The sequence below is a fragment of the Schistocerca cancellata genome, chromosome 2, assembly GCF_023864275.1.
Source record: "Schistocerca cancellata isolate TAMUIC-IGC-003103 chromosome 2, iqSchCanc2.1, whole genome shotgun sequence".
In the NCBI taxonomy this organism is placed as follows: domain Eukaryota; kingdom Metazoa; phylum Arthropoda; class Insecta; order Orthoptera; family Acrididae; genus Schistocerca; species Schistocerca cancellata.
The window spans coordinates 477,410,237-477,423,804 of NC_064627.1; the positions used below are offsets into that span (position 1 = coordinate 477,410,237).

At 39.5% G+C, this 13,568-nt stretch overlaps 1 protein-coding gene across 1 annotated transcript in view; it reads right to left on the minus strand.

The window, feature by feature from the left end:
• Positions 1-3,360: 3,360 nt before the first annotated feature.
• The window catches only part of LOC126161999 (protein canopy 4), a 37,231-nt gene continuing 27,023 nt past the window's right edge, over positions 3,361-13,568 (minus strand). The window contains exon 5 of the mRNA XM_049918206.1: positions 3,361-3,958. Coding sequence (XP_049774163.1) covers positions 3,749-3,958 — 210 coding nt within the window. The 3' untranslated portion in view covers positions 3,361-3,748. The remainder of the gene's footprint in view (positions 3,959-13,568) is intronic.

Genomic DNA, 13,568 nt, shown 5'->3' on the forward strand with positions numbered 1-13,568 from the left:
GAATTAAGTATAAAGTTGAGATTTGTACCCCACTATCAAAGATCCCCATTTAATTTCCCTGAGTATCTGTATTACACTTACTTTTTAAATTCCTCTAGTAAATAACTGAGGTAGCATAATTTTCACAGTCTACCTCAAATATAAGTTCACTAAATTCAGTCAGCACAAACGTGAGAGAATTAAGTATAAAGTTGAGATTTGTACCCCACTACCAAAGATCCCCATTTAATTTCCCTGAGTATCTGTATTACACTTATATACAGGCATTAATGACCTCTTAAGATACTAGCACAGAGGGGGTGAGAGAAAGGGGGGGGGGGGAGGAGAGCGCATGTGCCATGGGGAAGGAAGGAAGGAGGGGGAGGGGGTGGGGGTGAGGGGGTGAGAGAGAGAGAGATACCTTTGTCAGAAATTTGAGAAGGATCCCAACACTAAAAGATTTCCCTAGTACAGGTTGCACTAGGCCTTTGTACTTTGTATGGGACTTCCTTAACAAATGCACTGTTCACAGAACCATCTCAACCAATCCACTTGTTCCACTCCTAATTTCACACATTCACTATATTTGGTATGGCTTCAAAGTATTATCCCTTGTTATTTAAACAATAAGTTAGACTCAAGAAGTTTATCACTATATCACTATTTGGAAACAACTGGAGTGTTTGTCTTGATGGTGATTGCTATCTTGCATTTGTCCACATTCCAAGAGAGCTTGCGTGCAGTGGAAACAACCACTAATTTCCACTGACAATAGTATAACAAAACAAAACATTCATGGCCTATTAAAAACTAGCTTTATCAAACTAATCACGTATTTCAGAAGATAGTCTACAATCGCACCAAAAAGTATTGGCACAGTTACATTTTAGTGGTTGTAGGTTAATCGAAACATATATTTCAGAACAGAACCCAGACACATGCCACCTCACATTACATAGGTTACAAATATGTCCAAATCACCTGTCCGTAAAGTAACATACAGTGTTATGAAAATAAATATCGCTCTTCTGCATCCAAAAAAGTATTGGCACATGCATATGAATTGGACAGTGTGTTCATTTTCTTCATTGATGTTCACCTACCAATAGCTAGTGTGCATCCTTTAGCATCTATAACAGCACATAAATGGCTAGGAATGCTTTGTATTAAATTCCGGGTGATATCAGGGGTAATTTTTGACCATTCCTCCACGAGCACTTTCTCCAAGTCGTTTTTACCAGACGGATGCCTTTTTCTGACTTGCGTGTCAAGATGAGCCCACAGATTCTCAATGGGGTCTGAGGGGGTGTTACAACCCTTCTGGGGGCATTGTACAGTAACTACTCCCAGGTTTTCGTGGCGCTATGTTTTGGGTCGTTGTCTTACTGGAAATGAAACACCCCAGTAAGGCCACCAAACTTACTTTCTTGCATCAAATCCGAACACATTGAACTTTGATTTGTCGCTAAATATCACAGTGTTCCAAAACTCCATCGACTTGCTGATGTAGTCCTTGGCAAACTGCAGGTGTTTCTGCCGGTTAATTTGCGATATGTATGGCTTTTTCCCGCGAGAATGTCCGTGCATGTCAGCCTCATTCAACACATTTCGTATAGTTTGAACACAAACCGTCTTGTCAGACGTCATCTGAACAACCTCAGAAATAGTTGCTGCACTTGTAGCAGGTTCCTTCCGAGCAAGTGCGACGATATGGAGACGCTCTCAGGTTGTAAGCACTTTTACACAAAACTTATTCACTGTTGTTCCAGTCTCTTTATATTTATGTATGATAGCTCGTACCGTGGTGTAGCTAGCAGACACCTCTGCTCCGATTTGTCGATAGCTTCTCCCTTGTGAATGGAGCAATACCACTCTCTCAAACAACACCACTGAATGTTCCTTCTTCTTCGGTCCCATGCTGACCACTATCACGAAATACAGCAACATACTAGTGACTGGGCCGTCAACAATACGCAGTGTCTATTGTGTCAGCAGATGATGTTGTGGTACCTGAAAACCCAGAGAAGCCATGCTCTGTGCCAATACTTTTTGCGTGCAGAGGGGATACATGTTTGACCTTAACACTGCATTTCTTTGTTAATGGTAGGCACTGTGGGCAGAATTGTAATGTCTGGTATGTGACGTAGCACGTACATGTGCTGTGTACCGGAAGGTGTGGTGTTTGTAACCAGCAACGATAAATACGCGCGTGTGCCAATACTTTTTGGTGCAATTGTATATGATGATATCTTCTTCATCAAGGAGCAGAGTGGTACATTGGAATCTACTTTTTAATCTGAAAAGAAGCTATTATTTCATATGACTGGTGTTTCTTGAAGAGATGCTTCATTTCCTGTGACAATGTTATGTTCAAGTTCAAAACATGCTCCTACATACCATAATATGCAGTCACTGGGAATATTGGTCTGTACATATGTTGATTTACTCTTCTCATAAACGCACCCCGTTTCATTCATGTAAGGCTGTTCATGGTCTAGGAAAGGAGCTAATCCCACACTGCATCATAAATAGAATCTAACAGAAATTTCATTGGACCACACCACAGTATTTGCTTTGAGTAGTGTGTTATTTTTCAACATCAATCATTTGGGAGTTTGTTCAGTGCTCAAACAGTGCTATGTTATTCCAGTACTTATGTATAAATGCAATTTAAATGCAGAATTTAACACATCTTAAACATTGTTTCATATCTAAATGAATCCATGAGGCACAATAGGTGCACATTTTCAGTCAATTCAATGAGTGTTAGATAAATGACTTCACCCAACAATACCCTATAACAACATGTTCTACTGCTACACTCTATGGCAGTGTTTACTATGAATGTGCAGAAATGTCAAGTCGTTTAAAAATTATACATGGGGAAGTATTTAAAAAATTAATTAATTTACAAGGCCTTCAATTCATGAATAACCTATACTCGCATTTTAACTGTATTAGAGCTAAGTTTCCTCCCTTCTGAAGCTAACTTGAAATACTTGATAATTTGCCCATTCACATTATCTCCATCTTTTCAATTTTGCCTCACGTTATAAGAAAATATAATTGTGTGCATAGGGAAAGTGGGAGGGAGAGTGTATCATCAGAAAATGTGATAGGCATTGAATGTCTGCCCAGTTCAAACTGCTACTGAACTGTTATTGTGACAAAATAATTCTTGGTCAGTGGCAAGCACATTTGACACACTTGTGTTCCCCAGTGTACTTCAAGATGATCAAATCTGGAAATCGTAATTAAACTTTATGGTAACATCTATTACCTAAGTAACAAAATTGTAAATAAAACCATCACAATAGTTCATCCAAAGATGAGACTGACATTTGGAAATGTTAGCAATTACAATGTATGAGAAATACAACATACAAAAAATAAAAGCTTTAATGAACTCTAAATGGTATAATCGGACTTCATATGACTAAGCTAATACAAAGATGTTTGGTATAAAGAAGTTGCAACAAATGCAGATTAATATAGAGGTGAACTGTCACAGGTCTCATTATTTGCTCTATTTCTAGTTTTAATAATGAGACATGAGTGTATTACAATATTCATTGCCCTGGTGGAAACATGTTAAAAATTTAAAGCTATCGGAGAAATGAATATCTGAAGATGCTCTCTCCTGACGAGGAAATGTAATAATAAAGCAAAAGTAGCATACAGCCTGTGACAGTTTACCTGCACATTAATTCCTAACGGTCAATGTGACCCCTTTCATGTGATGCCTATGTTTACTAAGCATTCAAACTAACTAAAGTTCATCTTTTTCTGATTTCTCAGTCTCGTCTAATTCATTATTTTCTTCTTTCTTTTGTGGTTTCAGTGTTTCATTTAGGCATGAATCATCATTGCCTTTTAAAGCACGTTGTGAACACAGAAATGTTTTTAGAGAGATATCTCCCTGACGCCGCCAGTACCAATCTTCAATATCGGACTCATAATCTTCCAATAATGTCTCACACTGAAAGAAAGAATCATAAAATAATCACTGTAATATATTGTTAATTATCTGTATGCAAAATAATTCACATAACAACTGGATCAATGAAATCACTCAAAAGTCATACATAAACCAGAAGTTGCAAATCCAAATCATCTAACTTTATATGTAATTTATGATCAGATTTCAGTTCTCTTAAACAGGAAAGAAATAAGTGTAATGGAAAACCAGCCAAAGTTGCAAATTTTACTGTTTTATTTGCTTGGTGACTAGTGCCAGGCCAGGACCCATTTTCAAATCATCCAGATATATATACTATCTTGACATGGTTCTTATATATTTGGAACTGCCATTTTGACTATCTAGATGATTTGAAAATGGGTCCCAACCCGAAACTAGTCATCAAATAAACAAAATACTTGAATTTGCAACTTTGCCTGGTTACCATAGTACTGATTAACAGAAGTTGCTGCCCTGCAATTACACACACAAAATATCAGAGTAAAATAGTAATTTAAAATGATACATAAAATTTGTCTCTGCTAGCAGCATTCTTATTGTTTGTTTCTCGACTTCCGTAGATCTTAATATGCCATCTTTGCTTAATTCAGTTCATAGAAATGATATTTTCCATAAATATGAATGAAAATGCAACATGTGATCACTGAGAGCTATTTACATTTATACTAATGTTCACCCCCCCCCCCCCCCCACATGAACCATGGATCTTGCCATTGGTGGGAAGGCTTGCGTACCTCAACGATACAGATAGCCGTATCGTAGGTGCAACCACAACGGAGGGTTATCTGTTGAGAGGCCAGACAAACGTGTGGTTCCTGAAGAGGGGCAGCAGCCTTTTCAGTAGTTGCAGGGGCAACAGTCTGGATGATTGACTGATCTGGCCTTGTAACATTAACCAAAACGGCCTTGCTGTTGTGGTACTGCGAACAGCTGAAAGCAAGGGGAAACTACGGCCATAATTTTTCCCGAGGGCATGCAGCTTTACTGTATGATTAAATGATGATGGTGTCCTCTTGGGTAAAATATTCCGGAGGTAAAATAGTCCCCCATTCGGATCTCCGGGTGGGGACTCAAGAGGACGTCGTTATCAAGAGAAAGAAAACTGCCGTTCTACGGATCGGAGCGTGGAATGTCAGATCCCTCAATTGGGCAGGTAGGTTAGAAAATTTAAAAAGGGAAATGGATAGGTTAAAGTTAGATATAGTGGGAATTAGTGAAGTTTGGTGGTAGGAGGAACAAGACTTTTGGTCAGGTGAATACAGGGTTATAAATACAAAATCAAATAGGGGTAATGCAGGAGTAGGTTTAATAATGAATAAAAAAAATAGGAGTGCAGGTAAGCTACTACAATCAGCATAGTGAACGCATTATTGTGGCCAAGATAGACATGAAGCCCACGGCTACTTCAATAGTACAAGTTTATATGCCAACTAGCTCTGCAGATGATGAAGAAATTGATGAAATGTATGATGAGATAAAAGAAATTATTCAGATAGTGAAGGGAGATGAAAATTTAATAGTCATGGGTGACTGGAATTCGACAGTAGGAAAAGGAAGAGATGGAAACGTAGTAGGTGATAGCTAACACTTGGTTCAAGAATCATGAAAGAAGGTTGTATACATGGAAAGAAGGTTGTATACATGGAAGAACCCTGGAAGTACTAAAAGGTTTCAGATTATATAATGGTAATACAGAGATTTAGGAACCAGGTTTTAAATTGTAATACATTTCCATGGGCAGATGTGGAGTCTGACCACAATCTATTGGTTATGAACTGTAGATTAAAACTGAAGAAACTGCAAAAAGGTGGGAATTTAAGGAGATGGGACCTGGATAAACTGAAAGAACCAGAGGTTGTAGAGAGTTTCAGGGAGAGCATAAGGGAACAATTGACAGGAATGGGGGAAAGAAATACAGTAGAAGAAGAATGGGGAACTTTGAGGAATGAAAGTGAAGGCAGCCGAGGATCAAGTACGTAAAAAGACGAGGGCTAGTAGAAATCTTTGGGTAACAGAAGAGATACTGAATTTAATTGATGAAAGCAGAAAATACAAAAATGCAGTAAGTGAAGCAGCCAAAAAGGAATACAAACGTCTCAAAAATGAGATCGACAGGAAGTGCAAAATGGCTAAGCAGGGATGGCTAGAGCACATATGTAAGGATGCAGAGGCTTATCTCACTAGGGGTAAGATAGATACTGCCTACAGGAAAATTAAGAAGACCTTTGGAGAAAAGAGAACCACTTGTATGAATATCAAGAGCTCACATGGAAACCCAGTTATAAGCAAAGAAGGGAAAGCAGATAGGTGGAAGGTGTATATAGAGGGTCTATACAGGGGCGATGTTCTTGAGGACAATATTATGGAAATGGAAGAGGAGGTAGATGAAGATGAAATTGGAGATATGATACTGCGTGAAGAGTTTGACAGAGCACTGAAAGACCTAGTTCGAAACAAGGCCACGGGAGTAGACAACATTCCATTAGAACTACTGACAGCCTTGGGAGAGCCAGTCCTGACAAAACTCTACCACCTGGTGAGCAAGATGTATGAGATAGGCAAAATACCCTCAGACTTCAAGAAAAATATAGTAATTCTAATTCCAAAGAAAGCAGGTGTATACAGATGTGAAAATTACCGAACTATCAGTTTAATAACTCACAGCTGCAAAATACTAACGCAAATTCTTTACAGACGAATGGAAAAACTGGTAGAAGCTGACCTCGGGGAAGATCAGTTTGTATTCCATAGAAATGTTGTAACACATGAGGCAATACTAACCTTACGACTTATCTTAGAAGAAAGATTAAGGAAAGGCAAACCTACGTTTCTAGCATTTGTAGACTTAAGAGAAAGCTTTTGACAATGTTGACTGGAATGCTCTCTTTCAAATTCTGAAGGTAGCAGGGGTAAAATACAGGGAGCGAAAGGCTATTTACAATTTTTACAGAAACCAGATGGCAGTTATAAGAGTTGAGGGGCATGAAAGGGAAGCAGTGGTCAGGAAGGGAGTGAGACAGGATTGTAGCCTCTCCCCGATGCTATTCAATCTGTATATTGAGCAAGCAGTAAAGGAAACAAAAGAAAAGTTCAGAGTAGGTATTAAAATCCATGGGGAAGGAATAAAAACTTGGAGGTTTGCCGATGACATTGTAATTCTGTCAGAGACAGCAAAGGACTTGGAAGAGCAGTTGAACGGAATGGACAGTGTCTTGAGGAGGGTATAAGATGAACAACAACAAAAGCAAAATGAGGATAATGGAATGTAGTCGAATTAAATCGGGTGATGCTGAGGGAATTAGATTAGGAAATGAGACACTTAAAGTAGTAAAGGAGTTTTGCTATTTGGGGAGCAAAATCACTGATGATGGTCCACGTAGAGAGGATATAAAATGTAGACTGGCAATGGCAAGGAAAGCGTTTCTGAAGAAGAGAAATTTGTTAACATCGACTATTGATTTAAGTGTCAGGAAGTCATTCCTGAAAGTATCTGTATGGAGTGCTGAAGATTAGATGGGTAGACCACATAACTAATGAGGAGGTGCTGAATAGAATTGGGGAGAAGAGAAATTTGTGGTACAACCTGACTAAAGGAAGGGTCCGGTTAGTAGGACATGTTTTGAGGCATCAAGGGATCACCAACTTGGTACTGGAGGGCAGCGTGGAGGGTAAAAATTGTAGAGGGAGGCCAAGAGATGAACACACTAAGCAGATTCAGAAGGATGTAGGCTGCAGTAGGTACTGGGAGATGAAGAAGCTTGCACAGGGTAGAGTAGCATGGAGAGCTGCATCACACCAGTCTCAGGATTGAAGACAACAAAAACAACAACTAATGTTCACCAATGCAACCACACAATGTCGAGATTTGTATTAAAATAGGTTTGTTTTGCCTTTGTCTACCAGATAATTCAAGTTGTCCACATATGGTTGCATCTATGGATCATCTCTACCTTACTGTCTGAAATACATTTTCCTGATTACGGAGAAATAATCCCCCCAATCGCATAGTGGGAAGAACAAAATATGTGACATTCAGCAGTAATTTTTATTGTCAATTGATATTCATAATGGTCAAGTATAACCTAAAATATTTATATTTAAGGGATTTCCATAGTACACTCGCTTTTAAGAGGAGAAATGGTAGTGAACAGTTTGTATAGGGTGGTCAAATGTGTCAACTGGGAGTGTGTTCAATTACTGCTTTAAATCTGAGATCAGAACAATCATCTCCTAGAGTTAAGAGATCTTTGAGATTTGCAAGACTCTCTGACACATGGAAATAATGTCGTAGGACAACTCAGAAATACATGGCACACCAGCAAGAAACACTGTGGGCAGAGGTCTTGAGTAGTTGTTTTGTTTTGGACGAATGCTGTGAGCAAACAAGTCACATGGATGCAAGATGGCATAGTCAATACATTTGGATAACAGTATGCTGTATGGCTCACTGACAGATTACAGGACTGCCACAATAAGTCTGAAATGGATTGCGAATTGACTGTTGCCTGTAACATTTTTTCAAAGGCATCAAGAAGATTCTGAGAGATATTTATTTATTATTTATGGAACCATGCTAGCCAAAGCAACTTGATCATGGAATGAGTACGTACATAGTTCATAAAATGCCAATAAAGAAATTGTTATAAATAAAATCTCTAATTACAAAGGGAAAAAGCCCCAATGACTCACTGACAGACTGACTCACTCTCCATTGCCAGCCCAAACTGCTAAGGATAGAAACTTGGAAGTTGGGGAGGATGTTCATCTCATACTGTAGGCATCATTTAAGAAGGGATTTCTCAAAATTCCACCCCAAGGAGGTGCAAGAGCAGATGAGAGGTTGTATAAAAATATGTTACTATTAAGAAAATTTTGAAGCTAGAACTGTGAAAAATGATAGTTGGTTTCTCAGCCAGAATAAAGAAATACATGTTTCAACATTCTTGGAAATTTAACCAACAAAGAGGTTAAATTCGAGATGAACTGTTTTATGAAAATATTTCATTACGAAAGCATTTTTAAGGCTAAATCTACGAAAATTGGTACTTGCCTTCTTGGTTAGAAATAAAAACTACATGTTTCAGTGTTTTTAAAAATTCAAACCCGAAGTGGTTGAAATAAGGCACGAGTTTTTTGAGGAAATATTTCATTATGAAAACATTTTTGAAGTTAAATCACTGGAAATTTGTATTTGGATTCTTGGTTAGAAATAAAAAAATAAGTATTTCCTGTAAATTCAACCCCTAAGTGGGTGAAGTAGGGGATGATATTTATGAAAATATATTGTCATATTACACTGGTATCTGACTTCTAAAGAAATATGTACGAAAATAGTGCCTCAAGAACCCTGAAGGCAGGATTAAGTCCTCTGACTACAGCTGTAAGAATCATTTTTAGGTCGAAAGTACATTCAGAAAAGACCATGCCTCTATGACCTTATTTAGTGTGAAAAGTTTAGATGATGTTGCAATTTGTGAACAACATAAAAATTTGATTAAAGGACCACAAAAAAGAATCTGTGCATACCAAACAGTTTACATGAGCAAAGTAGTATGTGCTAAGCTAGTAATTAACCAAACAGAAAAAAGAGAGTATACAAATATACGACACACTATGTGAAAAAAGTTTTTAACTACTGCAAGGACATCTTGTAGAGAATGATGGAGTGCACCTTTCAACTTTGATTTGAATACCTGTGGTTTATCACTCAATTTTTTCAGTTCTGCTGGAATCTATTGACTGAAACCAGCTGAATCTTGTAAGCCTTTCTGTACAGTGCTTAAGGAAATGTTATCCAAGTGTGTATCATCATCTGTGTTCAGTTCACTAAATGAACAGTGTAGTTTCCTCGGAATGAGTCAATAATGTTAACAACAAATCTCATAATGGAATGTGTGTGTGAAACGGCACAGCTAGATTCCGAGACGCCTGAACAACAGCCCGCAAGAAATTCACAAAAATTATGAATTAGTATAACAATGTTCATCACAAGGCTACAACCTGGCACCAGGAATGTTATTATCTTGCCTTAAATGCCCAAAATTTTAATGGCACCTACCCTCAACTGACATCTAGCAAGAGCCTCTGGATCACACATTTCCCATGAGACATTGTATCACTGACATTGAGAGGTGGTGCTACTACTGCTTTGTTGGGGATCATAGCCTTCCAGTATATATAAAAAGCTGCACCACAAGTGGCCTATGGCAAAATTCACAGGGACTCTAATGGTGAACATCACCACTGCAGTTCCCATTGCATGCCTCGCCAGCAGGCGGCATTGCATGCCGCGCCAGCAGGCGGCATTGCTCCACGAAGGTGCAGTCAGCATGGGCCTACCTACAGGATCACGTGCTCAAAAACATGTCTCATGGTATACTGGTGTTTCAATAGCACTAAGGATGATATTCAGCTATACCTAGCCAGATTTCTACAGATGAGCTCTCTGGGCTTTACACTAGCTGCTGCCGGAGTTCCTTAATTAGAATCTCTCCTTGAATCATCCCACAACCTGCCACCTGACACCAGTCTACCAGCCTGGGATATTTGCCTCCGACTCTACATTGAGCCACCAGCAATCATCTTTGAGCTACACCGAGACCTGACCGCTACAGTGCAGAACTCCAGGATATCCGTAGTTTTGAATGACAAAGTGTTTGTGTGTAATTAGAGACAGACAGTTCCTCTTGAACCAGTACTTTGCCTCTAGTAACTATGACTCAGTTTTCTGTATCTGACAGTTCACCAAACCTATCACTCACTTCAAAGACAGAGACTTAACTGAACTATTTGTGTTGTGTAATTATGCTCCAAAGGAGGAGAGTTGAAGATTTATGTTTGTCTCATTTCTTTACACTGTCTACCTTTGCTTTAATTTTTTTTACATTGTCTACCTCTGCTTTAGTTTCACTCTGTCAGACCAGCACAGGCCACTTCAGCTATTAAGCTCAGTGAGCCACCAGACATATGCCCTTTACTCAAAACCAACATGGGTCTTGACAAACAATGTCTTACTCAGTGCCTGTGGACTTGGGAACAATGGAGTCGCAGTTTATCTTGTTGAGTTAATCTCATCATCAAATTATTTACTGTGTCCATAGGAAAGGTTATAACCCATCCAATACTGTAGGAAGAGCAATATGACAGCCCTAGTGTTCTCTGGGGTAGCATAATTTTAGGAGTATGTATGACTTTACAAGCATCTTCTGATACTAGATTTTATGTGGTAGATAATAATGCCTGCCTACACAGATCTGGTCTGGTGGATACTTGAACATCGGTATTGTAACTGTAAACTGCAGATTTCTCGACTTGTACCATAGGGTGGCGGGGTTTCGGGTTCCGCTAGATAGGTCAGGAGTCCACTACACCCAGCAGGTGGCTACATGGGTAGCAGGGGTTGTGTGGCGTGGACTGGGCGGTTTTTTAGGTTAGATGGCCTCGGGAAAGTACAGAAAGGGCAACAGCCTCAAAGGGTGCGGGGCAAAGTCAGGATATGCGGGGACCAAGCAGCAATCGGTATTGTAATTGTAAACTGTCGAAGCTGCGTTGGTAAAGTATCAGAACTTCAAGCGCTGATAGAAAGCACTGAAGCTGAAATTGTTACAGGTACGGAAAGCTGGCTGAAGCCAGAGATAAATTCTGCCGAAATTTTTACAAAGGCACAGACGGTGTTTAGAAAGGATAGATTGCATGCAACCGGTGGTGGCGTGTTTGTCGCTGTTAGTAGTAGTTTTTCCTGTAGTGAAATAGAAGTGGATAGATCCTGTGAATTATTATCGGTGGAGGTTATACTCAACAACCGAGGTAGGTTAATAATTGGCTCCTTTTACCGACCTCCCGACTCAGCAGCATTAGTGGCAGAACAACTGAGAGAAAATCTGGAACACATTTCACATAAATTTCCTCAGCATGTTACAGTCTTAGGTGGAGATTTCAATTTACCAGATATAGACTGGGACACTCAGATGTTTAGGACGAGTGGTAGGGACAGAGCATCAAGTGACATTATACTGAGTGCACTATCCAAAAATTACCTTGAGCAATTAAACAGAGAACTGACTCGTGGAGATAACATCTTGGACCTACTGATCTGTAAGCGCAGAACAGGGAATCAGTGATCATAAGGCCGTTGCAACAATCCTGAATATGTAAGTAAATAGGAATATAAAAAAAGGGAGGAAGGTTTAAGAAGAGTAATAGGAGGCAGATTTCAGACTACCTAACAGATCAAAACAAAAATTTCTGTTCCGAGACTGACAATGTTGAGTGTTTATGGAAAAAGTTCAAGGCAATCGTAAAATGTGTTTTAGACAGATACGTGCCAAGTAAAACTTGGGAAAAACCCACCGTGGTTCAACAACAAAGCTAGGAAACTGCTGCGAAAGCAAAGAGAGCTTCACTGCAAGTTTAAACACAGCCAAAATCTCTCAACAAACAGAAGCTAAACAATGCCAAAGTTAGCATAAGGAGGGCTATGCATGAAGCGTTCACTGAATTCGAAAGTAAAATTCGATGTACCGAACTGAAAGAAAATCCTAGGAAGTTCTGGTCTTACGTTAAATCAGTAAGTGGATCGAAACAGCATATCCAGACACTCTGGGATGATGATGGAATTAAAACAGAGGATGACACGCGTAAAGCTGAAATAACAAACACCTTTTTCCAAAGCTGTTTCACAGAGGAAGACCGCACTGCAGTTCCTTCTCTAAATCCTCACATGAACGAAACAATGGCTGACATCGAAATAAGCGTCCAAGGAATAGAAAAGCAACTGAAATCACTCAACAGAGGTAAGTCCACTGGACCTGACGGGATACCAATTCGATTCTACACAGAGTACATGAAAGAAATTGCCCCCCCCCCCTTCTAACAGCCGTGTACCGCAAGTCTCTAGAGGAAAATAAGGTTCCAAATGATTGGAAAAGAACACAGGTAGTCCCAGTTTTCAAGAAGGGTAGTTGAGCAGATGCGCAAAACTATAGGCCTATATCTCTGGCATCAATCTGTTGTAGAATTTTAGAACATGTTTTTTGCTCGCGTATCATGTCATTTCTGGAAACCCAGCCTATCTACTCTATAGGAATCAACATGGATTCTGGAAACAGCGATCGTGTGAGACCCAACTCGCTCTGTTCATGAGACCCAGAAAATATTAGATACAGGCTCCCAGGTAGATGCCATTTTCCTTGACTTCCGGAAGGCGTTTGATACAGTTCCGCACTGTCGCCTGATAAACAAAGTAAGAGCCTACGGAATATCAGACCAGCTGTGTGGCTGGATTGAAGAGTTTTTAGCAAACAGGACACAGCATGTTGTTCTCAATGGAGACATGTCTACAGACGTTAAACTAACCTCTGGCGTGCCACAGGGGAGTGTTATGGGACCATTGCTTTTCACAATATGTATAAATGACCTAGTAGATAGTGTCGGAAGTTCCATGCGGCTTTTCGCCGATGATGTTGTAGTATACAGAGAAGTTGCAGCATTAGAAAATTGCAGTGAAACGCAGGAAGATCTGCAGCGGATAGGCACTTGGTGCAGGGAGTGGCAACTGACCCTTAACACAGACAAATGTAATGTACTGCGAATACATAGAAGGAAGGATCCT